Raw genomic sequence first — 23,862 nt, 5'->3', positions numbered from 1 at the left:
GATTATGTATAAAGTGTAGTAGGTCAGGTTGGAATGAGAAGCCAGCAGTCAGTGAGGCAGGTTTTCAAATCGTATTTGAGGATTAGTCATCCAACAGCAATAATGGAATTTTAAGGTGTATGGAAAGCCATGCATAAAACAGAGTCAGATGCAGGTTCTGACAGCATTTGCTCCTCAGACAGGCAGTTGTATTAGCTTTTTCCTACGTGTATAGCTGAAAACAGCTTTTCTTGTTTAAGATCTGTTCAGCATTGTGCTGCCTTTGTGAATAGAAAATTTTTTGCAATCATTCTACATAGAGTTTACAAAGACTTCTTGATTAGTTTTTTTATTTGTGTGTCCCTTTCCCATTTGTCAGTGCATTCAAAAATATGCTTTACCTCTTTTTGTTGTGGATTAACAACTGCATTTAAAAGCCCTTACCTGTTTTGCTCAAAATCTCTTGGCTGAGAGGAGTGAGCAACCAAAACGCGACCTGCAGTTCTTGGCTGTTTTAAAACGTTGCTATGTTCATATTTCCCATTTTATCCTTTCTGCTATGAGTTGATGCAAGTTATTTAAAAAAATTTTTACATCATGTTTTCTTGTGGACACAAACATGTTTGATTTTTTTTTTTACGTAGACATTTACTCATCCGTAAGTGCCTGTGTTGCAATTACTTAACATACATTAAGTAGGGTGGCGTCACGTTCCCATCAGCTTTCCTCAGCAATGCCTGTTGTGCGGCTTGGTCCATGGCAGGGGATGTAAAGTTGAACCCCAGAAGCACCCCGCTCCGGGGGTGCCTGTGTTGGCCACATTTCAGAAGTGTCCTGCGAGCCTGTTGTAAATAAATGGGTTTGAGATCAGGAACAAGGATCAGAACGAAGACTCTTGTTTTAGTGCTGAATGGATTAAATATAGATCAGAGTAGTGGAATTGTTGTGTCAAGGTCATTTTTTTCTTAAGAAAATTGTTGGGATGTCTTTATTTTTACTTATTGTGACACAGTTTTGTTTTAATTATGTCTTGCTCATCAGATTGAAAATGAGAAGGGCTGCTCTAATTGCGAATACCTTTCTATTTCTTCAGCTGCTGTTGCTGTTATTACAAAAAGGGCAATCTCATGGTAGGCTAACCAAAAGAGAGGAGTTTTAAATATAATGATGGAAAGTTTAAATGGCTTTTTCCCCTCCACAAATGGCTTCTCCCTCTTCTTGAAAAAAACATCTTCCAACCTCTGCCATGCTTTGAGGTTGATTTTCCTGCCATATGGGAAGGGTGAACGGTGTGAAACTGATGTTGATTTTGCAGGAGGCAATGTTGTTAAACGCGGTCTTTTTCTACCAGCACTAATATATGTGCTCTGCTTTGCCTTTCTTCCAGATATGGACGTGTTGAAAGCGTCAAAATACTCCCTAAGAGGGGGTCGGAAGGTGGAGTGGCAGCGTTTGTGGATTTTGTGGACATCAAAAGTGCGCAGAAGGCACACAACTCTGTCAACAAAATGGGAGATAGAGACCTACGGACGGATTATAATGAACCAGGAACCATTCCCAGTGCTGCTCGGGGATTGGATGATACAGTTTCCATAGCATCTCGTAGTAGAGAGGTTTCTGGGTTCAGAGGAGGTGGTGGGGGGCCCACTTACGGCCCCCCACCATCGCTTCATGCACGGGAAGGACGTTATGAGCGGAGACTTGATGGGTAAGTTCCAAGGTTTCTCTAGGCAGGTATTTTGTATTTGATATGGTGAGAAACACAAACTCGTATCTAGGGCCCCCAGATGGATTTAAAATTTTGGGAATTATCTATGTTTCCTATTTTGGGTTGGAAACGGAAGTGATTTCTATCCCAGTGGCTGGTACCTTGTGGATCCATAGAGGATGTTTTCTGCAGCTGGTTGGATATCTACACTTGAAATAAGGTGGTTTTAAGATGGAAGATTTCCTTTGGCCAGCATCGATATTGGAGTTACTCTTTTCTAGAAGTAATGATTCCATTTCTTGGATAATATTAAGGCCTTGCTCGGATGTATCCCTGCTGCCAGATGGAGCTATCTTAACTCTACAACATGTGGTGAAGTTCTCTATGGAGTATCTTCGGAATACTAGAACCTAAAATTCTGTGAAAGCTTGATGCCTAGTTCTCAGTTCTCACTGTACGCAGTTGGTATGTTAATTGGATTGTCACCACAAAATTCCTAGTAGACTTTAATGATGCAGCCCCTTGGATTCTACAGACAACACTTAGCCATGGAAATAACGCTTGGATGGAGAAGACCGAAGGCAGCTTGTGATGCTTCCATTTTGGATCTACATCATTTCCAAGTTATTGGGATTATTCTTTCTGATGGTATTGGCAAAAAGAGATGATGGACATTACTAAATTTTGGAAATTATAGTGTTTTTTTTTTAATGCTGGGATAAGAACTACTGCCTTGAATTTATTGGATGGTATACAGTCAAGACGCCAGTAGCCATGGGGAGTGGATTACTATCTAGTCTCTTAAAAAGCTCTTTGCTACTCCACATTAAACATACTTTAGTTTTAAGGACGTGGTGCTAATACCAGTTTGTGGATACACCAGTGAAAAATGACTGGGCTGGATGGTTACAAAGGCGGCTAGAGGATGCCTGCTGGCCAGCAGCGATGAGTGCCCTCGTGCATTGGGTGATCTTCTACCAGCTGCTTGATTCAGACATAGGGCTGGAAATTAAAATAATGGATCTATTTAAGTGCCTACTGTCTCAAGAAAGAAGTCTGGGGGTTTCAGAGTTATGGTTTCAGTCTGGGACATCTTCCTTCCAGTGGAATTTTTTTTTTTTTTGTCTTGTCACTAGGATTTTTTTTTTTCCTTGTTGGTTCATCTAAAATATCATTTGACACCCTTGCCCATTAAGAAGGTGGATTACCCCTGTAAGAGGGGCCAAAATTGGGGAAGTTATGTTCACAATTCTCTCCCTAGATTTAATTGGGAATATAGGTCGTGTTTCCACACTTGGAAAAGGTTGGTATGTCCTGCCCTGTGTATATTAGCCCCTCTCCTAACCCAAGTCAAACCCTCTCTTTCCACTAACTCCAGTAGTACTTAGTACTAATAGATAAATCAAAAAGCACTGTAGCCATTAGATTTTCAGCTCTGCTAGCTCCTCTGTCTGTCTTCTGTGTCCTTTTCATGGATAAGGACTTTGTTCTTTTATGTCAGCTATATAGCAGTAACCCTCTAGAAAATACTGCTTTTTCTCTTACCTCATTAAATCAGCTTTCACTGATTAACACTTTGTAGGATGCTAAATGCAATCGTTTATAAAATTGTTGATCTTGGTCCTTCAAAAGGGGGAAAAAGAGAGAGACACGTTTCCGTGCCAGATCCTGAAATATCTTTCAAAATGCCATTGTTGCGAGCAAGAGATAATGAAAATAGAAAGGCAACAATGAATTTCAAGCAGACATATAAGTTAATGACATTTCTGTTGCACTGGTTAGGTAGTTTCTTACATATAGTTTGAGAGAAAAAATGCAGGCAAAACATGAGCTAGCTCTGTAGAAAGCTTGAAAATTAGTTATAATTTAACAGAGGATGAATATATTTAGAGGATTAAGGATCTAGTGATTCATTGGAGAAGGAATGGAAGGAACTTCCTGAGATGCTAATCGAAAAAGATTCAAATCCCATTTTCAGTTTATAAAAGATACCTGAAGTATTTCTGCCATTTTAAATAGAAGACAGACTTGTGATGCAGGGGAGGAGGAGGAGGAAGCACAAGGCAGAATTGGGTTATTAGGATTCAGGGGATTGAAGTGACTAATAATTAATTCTGAAGGAAGAATCTGAGAGAGAAGGCTTAAAAAAAAAGGTTGAAATGTCCTTCATAAGATGGATAATTAAATTTTTAAATTAACTTTGGCTACTCTGACATATTTAGAATTTGCAAGTATTTTTTAAACATTCAGTGAAATCATTCTTGATCTTTCATTTTGTGGACGTAACTTAGACATACCATCCTGGTACTTGTCTAAATTAGACTACTAAACTATTTGCAATGTTCTTTTAACTTTATCTGTCAGTTTTACTATCTCTTTATTTGAGAGATCACACTAACTGTCTTAGAACATAGACCTTTCTCAGTTGACATACAAAATGTTTGAAATACTGAAACAAAATGGACTGTAGCTACTTGAAAGTAGTGTGCTTGTGAAGATATAAATTCTGTGATTGCAGTAACAAGAACAGCCTCAACAAACAAAAACACCTACTGAAAACTTTAATTTATACTCCTTGTGTGTAGGGTCTTAGTGTCTTTTAGGGCCCTGCACCCTTGCAGTTTTAAGTATTCTGACATTAGTAATCAAGATGTTTTTTTAGTGTATGCAGCTTTGATGAGAATCAAGTGTAGCAGTCTGATAAAAACAAAATTCCCTCTAAGAGGATGAAATACTTTAGAACAGCAGCAAGAAAACCCCTAATTTTCTGGGTCTTCTCTATGGGCTATGTTACCCCTTTTGAAAGCAGCTTCTTACCTCTGGGTCATGCTTTGCACGGAGGCTTTCATGGCTACAGCCCAATTTGCGATGCCATTTTTGCAGAAGGATAATTAGAAGAGCTCCAGTAATTACAAAATTCCAGAAAAATTTTTGAAGCTCTTTAGCAAAAATGGAGGGGAAAAAAAAGAAGTTAATTATGATGTCCACAAACATGAAGTTTTTGTTGTTTACTGAATTTAAAAGAAAAAGAAGAAAACCAAACACAACTTAAATGAGGTTTCTGCACTGGAAAGCAGTATTTTTTTCCTGTGCAGGCAAGATGCTGGTCATGAAAGCCTGATACTGTGATTAAAACAAAATGATTGCTCAGCTTTGTTGTATACGAATGTAACTTTGGAGTCAAGTAAAATGTTTTTAAGTTTGTCAGTGTTCGCTTGATAGGTTTTTGCTGTTTAGTGGAGAAGCAGTCGCAAAAATAAGTTCAGTGCTGACGTGAATGTTTGCATGATATGCTTTTAGTTGTGCTTGCCCCTTTCTGATGAAGTATTTTTCCCCCTTCCTAAACGCAGGGCTTCAGATAACAGGGAGCGTGCTTATGAACATAGTGCCTATGGACACCATGAGCGGGGGACGGGAGGATTTGATCGGACGAGACATTACGATCAGGATTACTATAGAGATCCTCGAGAGCGGACTTTACAACACGGGCTCTATTATACTTCTCGGAGTCGAAGTCCAAACCGTTTTGACGCTCACGACCCCCGTTACGAACCTAGGGCCCGGGAGCAGTTTACATTGCCCAGTGTGGTACACAGGGATATCTACAGGGATGATATTACACGGGAGGTACGAGGCAGAAGGCCAGAGAGGAATTACCAGCACAGCAGGAGTCGGTCGCCACATTCGTCCCAGTCCAGGACCCAGTCCCCGCAGAGGCTGGCCAGCCAGGCGTCCAGACCCACCCGCTCCCCCAGCGGCAGCGGATCCAGGAGCAGATCTTCCAGCAGCGACTCCATCAGCAGCAGCAGCAGTACCAGCAGCGACAGGTAAGGTCACTGGGTGTTCTCGCCCGACCCAAAGCGACCGTCCCATGGGTTTTGCGGGTCGTTTTCCGAGGCACGGCAAGGAGCTGTGAGCCTGGGCTGTGAAAATAGAAGGTGTTTCATGGCAAAGCATTATTCATTGATGTAGAAGTAAACCGGCGTGAAATGTAAAAAGGCTAAGTTGGCACGAAACAGATCCGAGGGGAATGCTGTTGCTGTTGTTAATTATTTTCCATGGTGCATCTGTAAGGCGCTAGCTAGTCAAAGCAGGGATGTAAGGACACGAGGTCTTGCTACGTACACCCTGGCTGCTGCCTGCGTGCTTGGAGAATGGGGTAACTCTTTGCTTAAGTGAGGGAATAAGCAAATTTTAAGGTCAACTACTTTTTACAGGACACATTTTAAAATACTTTGGGAAATGATGGGTGGTATCGTTCAGTCTCCTCTCATTCCCTGTCACCGCTAACATTTAAAAGGTTGATGTGTTGCCTTTCCATTTTTTCCCCTGTTGCCTCACAGCAAAAATTGTAGACTTGGAAGAATTTAAAAAAAACAGTAAGTCCAAGTATGCATATCCTAGTGATACACCCATGTCCTTGGTTCTGTAATAGCAGTGATAGTTCTATATTTGTGTGGCTTTATAAACTACATACAGGGGAAAAAACCAGTGCTAGAGCTAATCACTGGATTTCTTTTAATAATTTGAAAATTCATGTTGAAATGCCTCTCAGATACTTAGCTTTTTAAGAGCAAATTCACCCTAAGAGTGGAAACCAAGAAGCTGCCATTGTACACGTAAATTTTTTATGCTCTGTTTGGTGAAGAGCTTCTGCTCTTCAGAAGGGTTTGCAGAATTGGAAACGTTTCCTTTGCATACCAGTTCTTTTCCAAAACTGAAAATATTCATTAAGTAAATAAGTACATCAGTATAATAAATAATCAGCGTTCGATTGCCACTATGAATGGAATTTTACTACTGGTAACTCTCTAATCAAGGTAATTATTCTCATAAAATCTTACCTGCTTGAACATTGGACCTTCTGGGAGGGTTAGATGGGCTGACACTGAGGAGAGTGTGCAGAAGTGAAAGTGAGGAAATTAAGTTTCTCCTCTTCTGATTTCCCTGCCCCCCTGATCTCTAAAGACCCGTGCAGAGTTTTATTTACTTTTAATTACTGTTTTCTCCTCCTGGATTTAGAAATCCAGGTCCTGTCTTGGTGCCTCTCTCTCCACCTGCTCTCCAGCCGTTAGAATATTTGAAAGAACTTCTAGGCTGCTTTAAAGGCTTGTTTATTATTTCTAACACCTCTCTCTCAACGAGATCTTAACACTTTAAAGACAACCCTTTGTCAAAGATTTTCACACTTGCTACAGCTTAAAAAAATTGGTGAGACTTCCAGACGTCTCCAAAAAAACCCTAGAGAAGATGAATTGAAAGAAGGCTGGGTTACATTTAAGATTTAAAAAAAAATCCCATGCAGGAAAAAAAAAAATCTCTCTTCTGGTGCTCCTTTGCTCATTGCAGCGTGGATAGAAGGGAGTCCAAGAAACTCGTAATATTTATAAAATGTCGTTGTTGGGATGTTGAGATGGGGTGAAATACTGTTCTGAATTTGAGAGGACTAAATATGATCCCACTGGAACAAAGTCTTAAGATTTAATCAGAAGATAAGCAGCGTCTGCTGTGCCTTAGCATTTCATTTTCTTGGCAATTTCTAGTTGTAGTAATGGAAAACTAGATGATACTCTGGGAGGAAAGGGAAATAAAGATTTTTTTTTTCTTATTAATACAGTAAATTTAAATTTAATAGAGCAAGTAATGGAATCTGGTGGATAGTGTATTTCATTTTGAAGGATCAGAAAGGAGTTTTACATGTTTCTAAGCAATGAGTTAGACATTAGTAAACATTTAACCATATCTTTACTTTCTAAAGCAAAATCCCACCTGGCCTTGAAGTCTTTTAAAGCACAAGTGGACTTTTCTGTTTATTTGGTAACACACTTTTGAGTTTAGCAATGTAAATATGTAAACCCCTGGTACCCTGTGGTGAGCGAAAGCTAGCTTGCCCCCTTTTTACTGGTAAGGTGCTCCTGCTCACTGTGCAATAGATTCAGGTTTGACATACCCAGACCAGGCAGAAATTTATTTGCATCTCCAAACCCCGAGTAGTAAATTCTGGCTGTGTCATCCCAGATTGATTTACCAAATTCCCTATATATTTTTCATTTCTAGAGTGGGATTTATCTGGAATAACTAAGAACAGTTTGTTATTGTCCGAGAAAGAATTCTTGCAAATTCTGTAGTATTTTTCAGGGGTTTTAGCAAACTGGAGATCCTCTTATGGCTTTATTGTAAGTGGAATTGGCTGATTTTGTGACGCTGTGAAATTATCAAGGTCTTTATGACACTGACTTCTGCTGAAATTGTATGTCTTGAAGACCTTTGTCACTCAAGTCTCGTCCTGTCTCTCTCTCAACTTAGCAAGGTGGAAAATGCAGAACAAGTTGTGTTCACTTAGAGAGGTAGGTCTCTTACCCATGCTCCTGTGAACGTTTGGGGACAAACGCTGGAGCCTGTGGAAACTCGTGGGTGTTGCACACTTGTGAGAATTTTTGTGTGTGGCACTGTCCTTCAGGTGCTGTGATAAATGAGCAGAAAGGTGGCGAAGGAGAAGTTTGGGCTTTGTCCCTTGTGGTTTTCAAAGAGCTGTGTGAAGTAAATACGACTTAAATGGAGATGATTTTCCTGGGCAGTATTGTGAGGAAAGATGCTCTGCAGATTGTTTTAAAAAAATGAAAAAAGCCCTTATTTCATAAAGGTTCGGTGTTTGTTGCATTGGATCGCAGCTAAGGTTTGCTTCAAATGTATATTTGGAGGCCTTTGGAGGGGATATGTAATGGAATCTGCAAAGGAGTAATTTAGAAGATAAGGCCAAAAAGAACACGTTAAAAGTAAACCATATTCTCTGAAGCAGGGCATTGTTTGGTGTATTTTGTGGCCTCTCAGAAGTTGCTCACCAGGCTGAGGTGGGGAAGCTGGTGGATGTGGAATGCTTTCTGCGGGAGCCACTTTCTCAGATGGCATCACCTGCATGGATTTGAGGACGAGTTTGTGTTCTGAAGTCTTCTTAATGTGAGGTTGCTCATTCCCTACCCATGTTATGGAAAAGGGTCGTCGGGCTTTTTTTATCACCTTGAAAGAGCAAAAAACCTCGAGAACAATACTTGAATTTCCCACCACCAGAAGCCTTAATTTCTGAGTTTTGTTGATTTGAACGTGCACCACAAATGATCTATTAGCAAACATATTTTCTGTACTGTGTCATGGAAGAAGCTGAATATGCATGGGAGCTGTGTGATCCCATAGGAAGCAAACCAGATTTTGTTTGTGCCCTGCCCAACCTCTTGGAAGCCCCCCCCCCTTTTTTTTTTGGTAGAAAAAGATCTTTTCTAGGCTGCTTGTCGAGGTGTTCTAATGGGCTAAAAATTTTTTTCTGTGCTTTTTTATTCAGTTTTGTAATGTCAAATGGCTTGACACATTTCTTACTGTTCCATGTGTTAGTGATTATTTTTAAAGCTTTACTGCAGCAATGTACCGAACCACATGGCACTGAGCAGCAGGACGTTTTGCTTTTAAAAGCTGGGCACGTGGCGGAGTACCTTGTTGAGATGGGATTTAAACTGACTTACAAAATCCTGGCAGAAGTGTTTGATTTCCTATAGGTGATGTCCAGAATGTGAAAGTGTGAACACTGCATGTGCATGTGTGTGTAAATTTACAGAGAAATGACCTGAGATTTCCTTTTGCCACCTTCTTTATTTTTTAAGAGTGCTTATTCGGTTGTCTGATGTCAAGGATGCTGGAGGATTTACTAGTTAGATGAGTAATTTCCTATAGCTTGTAATGTAAAATAGATCTTGCTCTGGAATTAAAAAAGCAAGTTCAGCTTAGATGCAAAGTGACTTTATTTTTACCAGGATTTAGGTGAGCATAGTCATTCCTGTAGTGTGGAATTAAAGCAATGGTAAGAAGTTGCACATACAGAAGTCTGAAAATTGATTTCTTTCGGTAATTGTGATAGGTATATTTAAAAGTTCTAAACACAAGTGGGCAAGGGTTTCCTAAAGTAATTAGAGATTGTTTTTTAATTTTAGATTTCTCTGTGATGAAATTCTTTCTGGAGCAATGAGTTACAGTTGGAAAGGAATAACTGTTATTTTATGTGTCTTAATGTTGAACTTGATGATCTTAAAGGTCTTTTCCAACCTAATGATTCTATGATTCTAAATAAACTGATGAAAAATACTGCTAGAATTTCAATCATGGGAAAAACAGGCTCCCTGAAACCTCGCATGGAGGCTGCAGTGTATTTTATTTTGTGAGGGACTTTCTCAGCCTGTTCAAACTGAAGTGAAAGTAGAAAAAAGTGAATTTAGTTTCATTACATAATGCAAACCTTTCCCTACCATTGTCTTCATCTCCTTTTTCCCGCTTAGTTTGTCTGCCAGCAAGCGATGAATCACTGAGTTAGAATGGGATTTAGGGTTTTTGAGTGGGTTGAGAGATGCCTCTGCTGGGGACAGCTGAAAAACCAGAAGAAGGAGGTTAAATGTAGCTGTTCTGTCTTTATTTGACAATCTGTGAGTTGGCCTTTGTTGATTTTAAATAACTCCACATAAATTTTGCACTGTAGAGACCACCTGAATATTTTTAATCTCTTCTGGTAGGCCGACAGGGTTGAGCACGCTTCTATTTGTATGGGAAAAAAAAGTCGGCTAAGATTAGGGGGGGGGGGGGGGGGAGGCATGGAGTAGGAAGACTTCTTTTCAATTACCACAAAGGCAACAGTAAATCCTCTAAGAGTCGGGTGAAACACCTATCTTTACCTTTTGTTCACATAAAGCCATGTGCTGCTTTGATGTTTTCTCTGTACAGGGAAATGTGAATTAGAGAAAAGAAAATTAAAAAATCCGACTCAGATACTCTCAGGTTTTTGTTACCAACTGTCGAGCATTTTCACTTTGTTCTTTCTTGTGTTTCTGCTCATGTCAGCCTGTGCTGCTTCTCATCTAAATATAACCTAGACCATCCTCTTAAAACTTTTTTGCCCTTGGGAGTATATCAAGTTTCTTGAAATTGAGCACAGGCAGAAAATTTTCAGATAGCTTTTAACACAGAGAGGGTATTTTTGTGCTGAAGAGATTTAAAATACAGAAAGCAAACCTTTATACCCTCCCTTCTCAAAAACGGCCGAAAAAGACTACCTGTACATGCACGCACACGCATGTTTACACATAAATAGATCCTCCTGTGGAAAAAAAAAAAAAGTAATATATATCGCCCGGGATCTAAGATCTCCTCGCAGCTGGCGAGCAAATGGTGTCTCCGTCCACTTGGGACGAGAACCAGCGACAGCCCATCAGTCACCTCAGCCCCGAGGGCGGCGAAGCCGTGCTCTCCCGCCTGAGCCCCGCCGCCGCCGAGCTGCTGACAGAGAGCCTGGGGGAGGGCGCCAACTCGCATTACCTCATCTGTATACTCTGGAGTGATCTATTAAAAATGTGCGTTGCATAATAGATTTTTATCTCGCTCTGAAAATCCACCGCTTTAGGTCGCCTCATAGCCTCTGGTGGCGGCGGGAGCCCGTCCCGGCGCTGTAATGGCGGCACGGTCGGGAGAGAAAAGGCGGCTGGGGCGCGGGCCCGCCTCACCCGGGTGTTTTTAAGGGAAAGGCGGGCGGTTTCCTCGTCGCGGTGCCTTTGGGGGGGGGGGGGGGGGCGCAGCCCCGGGCCGGCGGCCGCCTCAGCCCCCCCGGGAATGGGGGGGGGGGGGGCGGGTTGTTTGTGCCTGAGAACCGGTCTGAACCGGCGGGAGCCGGCCGGGCCCGCCGCCGCCCCGCCCCCAGGGCGGGGCCACCCGCGCCGCCCCTAAGCCGCGCTGGAAACCCGGCGGTTAAAAATACATTAGCTTTCTACAAAAACCTTTTTTTTTTTTTTCTTTCTTTTTTTTAAAACTGCTAACGCTGGAACGGCTTTCGCTCTTGTGTGAAGATTTTTTCTCACACAGCGCAGGAAAACGCCGCGGTTACGCAGTGAAACAGCAGCGCCTGTGTAAAAGTGAGGTCTGAGGGAGGTAATCTGGCTCTCCGTCTCAACCTTTGAGTTTTAAGTCGCTTTTTATTTTTGAAACCTTCCTTCAGTGCCCGACGCTCTGCCCACTCTAGAAATTAGCAACGGTTTCCCCGCCAGAGGAATGAGCCCCAAAAATCCCCCAAAGGGGCGACTTTGGAGCCTGCCCCCACAGCTTAACACCACCACTGCCATGATATGAAGCAGGTAGGATGCAGTTGCGAAATAAAATAGAAATTTCAACGTTGCTAGCCCCTCTGGAAGAACCCACACCTCATCTTTTTTATGAATATACAATAAAATCCTTTAAAACATTGTCATCAAGTTAAGTGGCTTTTTTGTTTTATACATAGTTTTCTTTGCATGAGCTGCCCCCCCCAAAAATCGATGTTTTGCTGCAATCAATATCACCCCCATCCCCCGCAGTACTCCCAGTAATAGTTGGTAATTGCTGGCTGTAAATGACAAAGCAATTAAGCTTCTTCCTAAATTTGCAGGAGTAGGTGTTTATCTAAATCTGGTCTGTCAGTCTTTGTTTCTGTAGCGGGGCCCAGAAGCTTAATTGCTGCTGCTGCTTTTTGAAAGTGTATTTGATTTCTTTGCCTCTGCAGGCAGAGAAAGATTTCTGTCTTTTTCCAAATTAATTTCAGGAAGGGAGTCTTAAAAATGCCTCATGTTGGGGATGGATGCAAATGGAAAGGGGTCCTAGAAAAACACCTCTGTTTTATTACAATGCTAACTGTTTTGATCATCTCAAACGATTTTACTGTTTTGCATTCTGTTAAAGAGATTTTTTTTTTTAATGCTGTAAAGTCTCCTTGCAATTGGATCAGAGTCTTTGTTAGCAAATATGAGGATTTCTGGCAGCTAAATCCAGACCCTTGTGTGAACCTGCCTTATCCTCTGCTAAGGGAGGAAGACCTGCCGTGTTTTAAAAATAACATTTGTAAGTCACCTATGGACAGCTGCAGGTCTGCAGGAGCCAGTATCTGGTGTGAGGTTTGGCAATTTCAGGTCTTCCTAATGGCCTTTTTTAGGAACGGTGGGAAAACCCTGAGCCGTATGGAAGGCAGTGCTCCTGCCAGCATCGGGGGAGATGTTGTCCCTCCTGAGTTTTGCATTGGGCTGTTCGTTAAGCCCAGGGGAGCTGCTAAAAATTGGTTTTCTTCCCGCGGGCGTGCTGAGCCTGAGGAAGGTCTGTTGCTGCTGGTGGATTGGGTTTGACTTTGGGGTTGTGCACCCGTGCATTAACAAAATGGTCACCTCTAATTGCGTTTTTAAGGCTTTGATTTCCTTCCAAGTATTTTGCTTAATCATCTTGAGTAGGCTGAGGGAAGGAAAGAATTAGCTGAGGTCAGGGAAGTTGAAGCTGCCCGTGTTAATTCTGAGAAGCCAGGCTTAAGTCTGAGGGATCCTGAAGGCAGGAAGAAATCTGCCTCCTGTTCTCTTCCTGCTGTACGCAAGGGGAAATCAAACCCTGAAAAAGCCAAACAAAACAGTGCGATAGGCTGTGTTGGGTGCCTCCCTCTGTGTGAATGGTCCAGATTCCCCTTTCTTGGAGAGAAATACAACTGGGATGCGAATCATGGCTAAAATAGATTAGAGGGATCATAGTCTAGAAGTGCCTGCTTGTCTGCACTGATGATGAAGGGAGTCTAGACATATGGAGACACATACGTTACTGGCACCAAAAGGTGGAGGAGAGGATTCCCTTCGTAAAGACCTTTGGAATAATGGGCAGTTTAATAATTTCTAATGAATATTCACATGGGGGGGGATGAATAGCAAGAGAGGAAGGCTGTATTGAACGCTTCCTGAAAAAATAGCAGTCATTACAATGATCAAAGGAAAAATACAGCCACCGCCTGTGTTCAGTCATATGTGTTTCCATTAAAGCGTAGACAGAGTGTCCCTTCACATCTTGAAGGCTGGACTTGCAAATACAGTGATTCGGGTTTTTTTCCCAAAGAAGATGTTTCTGGCTCTGCCAGAGGCGTGGATGCGGACGCTGTAGTATCTTCAGGAGGAGAACCTTCCCCTTAAAACCTAAGCGCCGTGAGAAGAGTTCTCTTGGAGGTGTATTTGTGAGACCTTGGCATTAACCTTAAAAACAACTTTAGGTAGAACATGCTGTGCCTAAACTATGGTCACAGGGATGTGAATTAATGATGTGGCTTAACCCCAGCCAGCAAGTAAGCACCACGCGGCTGCTCGCTTACTTCCCCCCCACCCAGTGGGATGGGGGAGAGAATCGGGAAGAAAAAGTAAAACTCGTGGTTTGAGGTAAGAACAGTTTAATAGGACAGAAAAGAAGAAAATAGTAATGATAATAATAATAATAAAATGATGATGATGATAATATAATAATAAAAGAATTGGAATATACAAAACAAGTGCTGCACAATGCAGTTGCTCACCACTCGCTGACTGATGCCTGGTTAGTTCCTGAGCAGCAATACCCTCCCCCCAGTTTATATACTGCGCACGACATCACGTGGGATGGAATACCCTGTTGGCCAGTTTGGGGCAGCTTTCCTGGCTGTGTTCCCTCCCAACTTCTTGTGCCCCTCCAGCCTTCTTGCTGGCTGGGCATGAGAAGCTGAGAAATCCTTGACTTAGTGTAAACAATACGTAGCAACAACTGAAAACCTCGATGTGTTACCGACCTTATTCTCATACCAAATCCAAAACATAACACTATACCAGCTACTAGGAAGACAATTAACTGTATCCCAGCCAAAACCAGGACAAATGGTAAATAAACCTTACTGGGGGAAAAAAAAAAGAGTATTGTCCCTCAGTCTTTGTCCACTGAATTGACCGTGTAACTGATGCACTTAGGTTTGCCCTTAATGTCCAAGCATCAAGCGTAGTCCATCTGCGACGTTGCAAGTACCGAAACCACTAATGATGACATCAGGGTTTTAAGCGTGAAAGCTTCTTAGCAGACGATTAGATATCCCGCTCCAGATCATTACGGTCAGCTGGTAATGCCGCTTGGAGAGGAGGACACAGCACGTTTATGAGTGGAAAATCACAGACTCGGAGAGAAGTGAGGGCTTTGAAGTTGTCTAGAGGAGAAACAATTTATATGTGCCAAGTCATAGTACTAATTTTTTAAAATCAAAAGGCATGACTGCCTGTTGTGTGTAAGGGACGCAAAAGCTGAGTTTCCAAAAGGAGGAAGAGGGAGATGTGTACTATGTAGATGCTGTATTAATTAAAAAAAAAAAAAAAAAAAAAAAAGAAAACCTTGCATTATTATTTATTCAGTGCGTAATACAAGAACAAAAATAGCCCTTTTAGTGTGTGTGGCATTAAGAAACAAGACTTCTCTGTGAATCCCTCCTTCTCGCAAGAATCCTGTAACAAAGGTAGGGGACCTCTTCTTTCGTTTCCCGATGCTTGATGGGTTTCAGAAACAAACACCCCATCTCCTTCCAACCACGAGTCCTCTCTCCTGTTTGGAGAAGTGAAACGTGGAACCTTTCAAATACTTCTCTTTGAAAAATGTCCAGGGTTCAGTGTGCAGTTCCTTTATTGAGCTCAAGGCAATGATTTTAGCTAGGAGTCACTCAGAAATCTAGGATGGCTGCAAAAGTACCTTTTGGAGAATCCTTTCTACAAGAGAGAAGTGGTTTTCAGGGCCGTCTCATCATTTCTTCCACAGCTGCCTTATATTCTCTACAGATGCCCAGAAATCTTCATTGTTTTCATACCTGGGCAAAAATATGAAAACCTCAGCAAACCCTTTAGAAATCAGGAGAATAATTAAGGCACATCTCCAGCAAATCCTGGCAATAAGGGCATTCATGTATTTTATTATCTTTCGTCCGTTTGAGACTAGAAAGCTTTTCTAGCGCGATAACACGTGAAAGAAGGCACTGTTCTCCTGAAAGTGAATTCCCAAGAATGAACAGCACTGGGTCCCCATGGACAAATGGTGCTGGGCTGGGCTGATTGAGAGAGGCAAAGAGCCCTACTTATTCCGGCTGCTACAGGTTTGACCTCCTTGTATCATCTGACACCTCGTTTGGTAAGAGGTTGCTGCAAGATCTCAAACCCTCAAATTATGTAAGATTTACACAGTTGCTTTGAAGTTAGTCCCTCCCTTCAGTGTTTGTTTACTGGCTGGTATGTCCTGTTGTCTGGATTGTGAAGGATGAATAGTCACAGAAAGGAAGCTATCGGGTTAGTACAAATTTTCTACTCATCTTTGCTTTCTAAACACGCGTGGAGCTGTGTTTATCCCTGTTTCAGAGTCCAGGAATACACCGAAGACATCCTGCGCTGGTTGGGGCTTTGCTGGGTAAATGCTGGCTTGTAAGTTTTCTGTTTGTTTGTTTTGAGGCGGAGGGAAGGAGGAATGGTTTGTTGTGTTGTTAGAGGAGAAACAAATAGATGCTATCTAACGGTTATTTCAGAAGAAGTTTATGTTGGTTTTGCTTTTTAATATGCAGTTTCCCTGTAACTTTCAGAAATCACGTGTGAAGAAAGGAAGATGCTTAATTAATACTGTATGTGTGGCTTACAGACTATGCCTCGCTGTGCTGCTATGGTTTGGAGGTTTTAAAGTCTGTTCTCCATAAGCACTAAATCCCATAAGGGAAGTACGCAGGTGGGGCACGTAGGCTTTGCGTGTGGGAATTCCTCGGAGGACTTTTCTTCTGTCCCGTAATCTCCAGCGTACCAGCTGAATTGCCTCACGCTGCTCCTCCTTTCCCAGCCTGGTAACTATATGCTGCTGCTGCCATGTGGTACGGAGGCCAGGGATGTAAAGGCAGTCGATCCAGGGAGTTGCGAGGATGTAAGGCATTTTTCTTTTGCATTTTTCCCTACTTTTGCATTTTCCCCACAAATATCTTAAGTCTTCACCCTTGCTTTACAATCCCTGTTTAGTGTGATGGAGCTGTCCCAGGATTTTTTGGGGAGTCCCTGGACTTCTGACCATGTGGAGGTTTAATCACTAGATCGTAACAAATACCGCTAAATTAGATTACAATAGGGTGCTTTTTCAGAAGTTACTCTTAAGAGACAAACATGAGGACCACTCTGTCATGTGATACGGGTTTTGTGTTCTTTTTTTATTTCTAAGGCTGGCGTTTGATATAGTTGCTTGACAAATGTAACGACATGTTTCCCCCACCAACATGATAGACATCCACTAGGCTGTGGCGCTTTACCTGTTCCATATGAAGATTGTCTTTTTTTTTTTTTTTATTTTCGTGACTTAAGTGTTTTTTACCCATGTGAAATTTCACAGAAAGTTCTACTTTTAGTTGTATTTTTATTTGCATGTGGGCAGAAAATGAAGTAATTCCCAAATATAGTCCTAGCCAAGAGATCCATCTGTTCTCTGCATTTTTAAGTGGCAAATTAATCCTTAGCATACAACTCATCAAATGTCTTCTCTTTTATAATGTATGCTGCCTGAGATCACAGAAATGACTTTTTTTTTCCCAGGCCTTCCATTTTAAGTAGTCCTTTGCGTGAGAATAACAGCAACCGTTCCGGTTTGACAAAGTGCTTGTGTGCATCTTCCAGTTGCTGTAGTTGGCCTAAAAAAGGGTATTAAATAAAAGCCTCCAGAATTATTTTCCCCTTCATCTCTTTGGCGTTTCTTTAAAAGGTTGTAGAATATTTAAGGCAATAGAAATTCTGTTTGAAAAACACCCTTAATAAATGCACTTGCTTCTGATGGAGAACTAGGGTCGCTGTGTTCGCTTTCTTTTAGATTTTGCTCTTTGGATCAATGGTGACCATTTTTAGAAGTACTAAACTTCCACGGTGTTATCTGCCATAAATGGAATTTCTGTATTAAGCTTCGCATGTTAACAGTTTTACTTAAGAGGCATTGTTTATCGGTCGTGTATCTTGGCATGCCTTTCATTGCAACTCCCATCTGAAGAACAATTCTATTTGTTTATAAGAGAGGATGCACCATTTCAAAACTTCTCTGAATCAGGAATTCCAACAAATGGCATTTTGTGTAACACTAAAAAACAGTGCCTTGAAGAGGGAGGCGATGATCTCACCCACCTTTTGGCAGGGCAGAGCACAAGGTTGGGGGCTTGCTGCCCGTGCAGGCAGGGAGAGCAGCCCCGGGGAGCAGAAGGTAAGGAGTGGCTGAGGGTGGAGTTGATGGGGCACATGTGGGGCTAGATGACAGACAAATGAGAGCTGTCAGGGATGTAGGGCATAAAAGTAGTGCCAGGTTTGGGGTTTTTTTAAGGCAAGGTGTGATGCTTTTCTAAAACATGACGACAGAATTAATTCTGCGGGTCTGTTTGCCATGATCTACCAGTAGCTTTATGCTAAAAAAGCATTTCTACCTCTGCAAGACTGAAATAACCTGGGGATGAATCAGAGCTGGTGCTTTTTTGATTTTAGCGTATGTATGAAAAAGGCTTTTCTTCTGAAAAATGTCCAGTGCTCAACACAGTGTCAGTATCGTTAAGGCCGAATGGTTTTAAAATTGTATTAAGGCAAAAGAAGTTGCTTTCTACTCCTCAAGTAAACATGTAGTAGCATACTTGGATACAGTAGTGGTTGCATTTTAAATGGCATTTCACTCTCCTGGCTTATAAGACACTACTTGGTGTAGTTTTGTTGTTTTGTTGTTTGTTTTTTTAAGATGCATAGTAGATCCTGTCATGAAAGCATTGCAGTTGTTGTTTAGGAAACTGCCTTTCAATGTTTCTTCTCGGTATTTTGAAAAGATTTGGCCTCCCGAGAGCCAGGAGATCAAGTTCCTCAGCCTGCTCCCTCAGTGATTCATTGAATGACCTTGGGCAAAGCCCTTGGTCTCTTCTTACCTTATTTTTCCATCTGCAATGCAGGGATGTTAAAACATACCTACTTCCCATGAGTCTTGAACTAAATGGTTTTTTTTAAAAGATTTCATATGCTCTGAGGTGACAGTTGCAAAATATTAGTTTAGATTGTCTGCAGATAGCTGGCAAAAGCTGTTTACTTTAACAGTATTATGCTAATTTTGGCCAAAGGGTTGAAAGCAATTTTTCTTCTACACCAAACAAGCCATTCCTCAGCTGTCGTGTGAACTCTGCCCCGCCATTTTCTTTTAAAAGCCACTGCGATTGCAGGCTTATCAGTGCCGGCAGTCTTGAGTGGCAGCTCTTCTGCAGGCAAGTCCCGGCGGCGCTTGAAATAATTTGGCTGAAGCCCAGCATGGTTGATGGAGGTGGGAGTTGGGGTGGCTGCAGCAGGACTTCTCACAGGGGCTGGTTCTTGACCCAAGGCTTCCCTCAATGAAGGTAATGTTAAAAAATAGAGGCTCTTTGGGCTCGCACATTCTCACACCCGCCCTCTTTCTTCTCTCTTTGCATCGGTGGAAGTTTAATTGTGGGAAAGCTACACCAAAGAGCTGGCTTTGTACTTCACCCTCAAGGCCTCGATGACTTTAATCTTTCCCAGCACTGAGCTCCGTCACCGTGGCCATTTGCTGAGAAAGCATTTCCTCTGGCTTCCTGGAGTTTCATTTTTGAGTGTGAGCAGTCCCACCATTCCCCAGGAGCATCCGTGTTTTGAAAAGGCAGTGGCTGGGGAGGCAGACAACTCCAGCTGCTCCCAAGTTCAACACCAAACCCATCCATGGCTGAGTTAACAGCCAGCGCAGGGAGCGGAGGGCGTAAGTAGTGTCTTCCCAACAGTAGTGAGCTGTTGTGGTTGCTGAGTCGGCTGTTTGCTACGTAGATAGGCTGATGTGTTTGTAACCAAGACTTTTTTTTTCTTCCAGTTTAGTGTTTTTTGTTCTTGGCTGTACAAAATTCAAGCCTGAGGACAGGGTGCATAGGTTGAGGAGTGAAGTGGTAACACTGACTGAGGGTTTGGCACAGTCTCCATCAGCCAGACAGGGATTAATATAAGGATACATATTTTTAGTGATTGTAATGGATCATTTAGTTGCAGGGAAGAATTAAAAGGAGCCCACGGCTGTCTTGAAACTCTCAGAGCATGTGGCTCCAGGGGAGAGGAGGTTCTGGGGGTGGGAGTAGTCCTCTGTCCTTCTGAGCAATATCTTCATCTTTTCCATGATGCATTTCAGCCTGCTGTTTCTCATCGAAGTTCAGGTGTCAGACATCATGATAAAATGACTAAAGTTAATATATTAATACGGCCTGTCACAGAAATTAAAATGTGATGTTAATAAGCGAGTGACTTGACCTGGGTTAAATACATGGCAAATACTACCTGGAGACTGTATCTTAAAAAAACTTACTGGTCAGAGACTGAAAAAAATACTGCGAGCAGCCTGTGTTATTTGGCCAGCTGAAAGACACTGAGTGGTCCTGGTTGTATTGCTTTCCCATGGCCTTTAAACATCATTTAATTTCATTTCTTTCGATGTAGGATTCCAGCCTAGCAGGAGATTTCTTAAGTCTCCTTTCTGGGCATGGTAAGACAGAAAAAGTTAAGGGAAGGAGGATGTCCTGATTTCATTTGTCTGCAGTATTTAATGATTTTTTTTCAGAGCAGTAAATGCTTTTTTTATTTGTTGTGTGCTTTTTGTGACTCTTTTCCGCTTCCATGCAGTAGGTCTTTTTTTTCCTCCGCTCAGTAGATTGTTTTATCATAGCTGTGTGTTGTTAAATACTTCAGAGTGTGTGACATGTACAAACCAAAGTTCCTTGGGTGGCAAGTTCTCAGCGGCTTGAAAGGGTGCCAAGAATGTCAGGCAATCGCATCCCGGCGTGCTTTTCACCATGAGCTCCAAAGGTGCTGGGAGACCGGGGTGATGGGCACAGGGTAATTACACTGAGGGAGTATTAGGTGTAGCTCTCTGCTCCCTGGTTCGCTTTCTCCACCCTTTCACGCTGAGCAGCCAGAGTCTGCTTATATACTTACTTTAAATGTAAAGCTTTGTTATGAAATGGAAGAGCAGGGTTCAAGCTCTTTGTGGTACGCGCGCGTGGGCTGACCCCCTTCAGCTGCTTGCCTGTAGTCTGCAAAATACGGTAACAACTTGTTACCTCTTGATACAAACAAACTTTAGATGTTTGACTGGGTTTTCTGGTATCTTTAACATCAGGTTCAACAACAACTTTTAACTAGGAAAAAAAAAACCCTGTATTTATTTCCGCAGATATGAGAAATTTTTTTTTTCTTACAAATACACTGATGTGGACTGGTATTATGCAGGAGACATCATGTGTACGAAACAACTACCTGCTGCTCACGTGCATATTTAGGTCAGCATTAGAATCGGCTCCAACAAAGAGATGCTAACCCTCTGCCCAGACCTCTTGAATTTTCATTCTGGTTATTCCTCCTTGAATGTGGCAGAACAGCCATCTGGATTGCTGGAGTAACCTGGTGTTGTCTGAGTTTTGTGGGAATGGGTTACTTGCTGTTCTTATTACAGTACGTGTAATTTGATGTGTGTTTTTCAAGCACATGTGTAGAGAATGGGGGAAATTCTGGTTAAATACCTTTTTGGATTCATGTAGTATTCAATAGGACAGAAATAGCAGCCTTGTAATAGACCTGTGCATGTATTATTTCAATATATCATTTTTCATCCAGAAAAGAAGTCAATTCACGGGCAAAGATCCCTTAATCTATAGCTAGAATGGAATATGATGCATTTTTTTAAGGTTTTTCTTTCTTAAGCAGTGTCATATTTTTTGCTGGATTTTGGCTGGCAATAATCAGGTCTTTTTAACTCTTTTTTTCCAAACAACACATTGGTGTGTTCAGGATACTTCAACCAATTTTCTGGTGCTGTTTTGCCAGGTCCAAGAAATCTAACTGGCAGTTTGTTTTTGAAGCCCACTGCCAATAGATAAAGTATCACAAGGATTTGTGTCTTCTGGATAGAGCTGATCATACAGCACTGTCACTGGCTGCCTTTTGCAGCTGGTGTTTTTTGCAGAGGGATCATCTACGGTGACTTAAGTTGGATCTGGAAAGGGAGGGACAAGAAAAAAAGGGTTCCTGTTGCTTCCATTCAGAGATGACTGTACGTTAACTTTGGATTTCCTGACCCGACTTGGGAATCTGCTGCTGACATCAGCCGTGAGAATAACCTGCTGTCAGCTGGGACTGGTGCTGCGGGAGGTTGTCCTGAATAGATCTTTCTAGGAGATAATCTTTACTTAGAGATTATTTTGACAGCGTATTGAATCATAGCTGATCTAGGCAGAGTTCCTGATTTCAGTTAATTTTGGCAGGAAAAAAAATAATTGCTCTGTATATTTCTGTAAAAGGAATCCTGGATCATTTACCAGTTCTAGTTAAACATTTTTTGAAGGCAGCTGTTAAAAAAAATTTTTTTTAATTCATTTTTACTTTTTTCCCTGCTGAAATTTGACATGTGTTCCCTTGAAAAATGAAAAGGGTTTCAACCTATTTTAGGTGGCTTGGTTTTTAACTTGCTCCAACAGTCAGAGGTTGGGGGCTTTTTTGCCTCTTTTTTTAAACCTGAAGTCTGGCAGCGCATTGCCCGCAGTATGTGTTAATGCTTCTTTCTGCTTTATTTTCCGTGGAGGCCACGGTGTTTCCTGCTTGTTGTAACAAGGGTAGTCACCAACCTTGCAGCTGACTCACCGTTCTCAAATCAATTCGCAGAAATGACAATTGTCCCACATTTTAAAATTGCAAAAGGGTAGGGCAGGTTGTGAGATCCCTTGATTCAGCGCAGCTGCCATTGACGAAAAGCAGCGGGTATCCTGTTACATCGACTGGTTTGGAGTCTCTCTTTTATCTCCTTTTTGCTGGGGAACAAAGAGAACAGCTCACTTTGTATTCTTCATTCAAGTGCTTTCATTTTTCATACATAAACAGAACGTAACTTCATAGTTAGTTACTAGAACTGCAAAATGCAATTACTTGAAAATGAGATATTTCTGCGGAAATGAGGACTGGTTATATAGGATGCATGCACCAGGATTTGAAATGTCATCTTTGCAGTTATAAGTGAGAAAAGGAAAATTCTGTGTGCTAAATTAGCTGCAGCATACTGAAACCGGGCATGTGTGGGGCTCATTTTTGTGATCTGATCCCCGTTGCTAGATTCTTTCATGTTGAGTCTTTGGGACTCAGCCCATATGGATAAAACTTAAAAGACTGGTTTACGAATAGATTTTATCTTGCTGAATAGAGCATAGATACATAGATAAATACTGTGAGTAAGAACACACGCATCCTTATATACTTGTAGGCAATTCTGGAAGGCAGATTAGTATTTTTAAAGGGCTTGTAAACTACGCTTGTTGTAAAGTGCATGTGTAAGAGAAGGATTTAATGTCCACCTCCTTATTAAAGTAAGAATGATCTCCTTTATAGCTCAGGTTTTCAATCTGATTTTGCTGACAGTAAAATCAAAAATCTCTATTCTACATCGCTATGATGCCATGATAAAAGCTGGAGTGAAACTGATTTTAGAAGCTATCTGGGTTTGACAAAAGAGCATCTGAAATCCTTCCTGGTTAAATGCTCAAGTTCTTCACAAATGAGCATACGTCACCAGAAAAAGTCTGCAAACCACTGAAGAGGCAACTGAATCTGTAAGCCTGAGATGTTTAAAAAAGCAAATTCCCAGCACAGGCTCCCTCTCTGTGCAACGCGTGTGTTGTGACAGCTCAGGAGATTAGTTCTTCTGCGTGCTGGCATTCTGCTCCGCTGAGTTTACATGGATGTTGAAGAGCAGGTTTTCCCGTGTTGGGAAAAGGCTGTGTGCCAGAGCACGCTCTGCTTCTGGAAAAAATCATCACGGGTTTAATACTGTTAGTGGAAGCGCAAAATGAAGTTACAAAGCCATTTTCTTTATGCCATTTTTGGCCTGTCCCAAGACCTATTGATTACTTGAAATACTTTCAAGAAGGAGGTTATCAGAGCTTTTGTTTTAACCTATCTGTGATATTCCCTGGTTAAAATTTCCCTAGCTTGTTTTTCCAAAAGCCTTACGAGCTAACTTTTGCTAGAAGAATTGTTAATAACTTGCTTTCTGCAAGTTGGCAAAGGATGGTTGTTTTCAAAATTACTCACAGGGAAAAGAAAAGCCATATTCTCATTTTAATATTCTGGGAACATAGCCTCGTGCAGCTTACATGCTTTAGTTTTGTATATTTTTAAAGCTGGGGTAGTTGAAAAGGAGTTCTGTTTTTCTGGTTGAGACTACATATAATTCACTGTCGGATGCTTTATTTTGATTCTGCTGTGTGCTATAACTGGATGACAGAGCAGCTATAATTAACTCTTCCA

General features: G+C 41.7%; 1 protein-coding gene across 16 annotated transcripts in view; it reads left to right on the top strand.

Annotated features, from left to right (window-relative positions):
• SPEN (spen family transcriptional repressor) overlaps positions 1–23,862 on the top strand; it is an 83,501-nt gene that overhangs the window by 32,496 nt on the left and 27,143 nt on the right. For all 16 annotated transcript variants that reach the window (XM_052792810.1, XM_052792819.1, XM_052792811.1 and 13 more), the window contains 2 exons: positions 1,367–1,687; positions 5,038–5,514. In XM_052792810.1, coding sequence (XP_052648770.1) covers positions 1,488–1,687; positions 5,038–5,514 — 677 coding nt within the window. In that variant the 5' untranslated portion in view covers positions 1,367–1,487. The remainder of the gene's footprint in view (positions 1–1,366; positions 1,688–5,037; positions 5,515–23,862) is intronic.

Source organism: Harpia harpyja, chromosome 7 (assembly GCF_026419915.1).
Source record: "Harpia harpyja isolate bHarHar1 chromosome 7, bHarHar1 primary haplotype, whole genome shotgun sequence".
Lineage (NCBI taxonomy): Eukaryota > Metazoa > Chordata > Aves > Accipitriformes > Accipitridae > Harpia > Harpia harpyja.
This window is presented reverse-complemented; position numbering and strand designations above follow the sequence as displayed.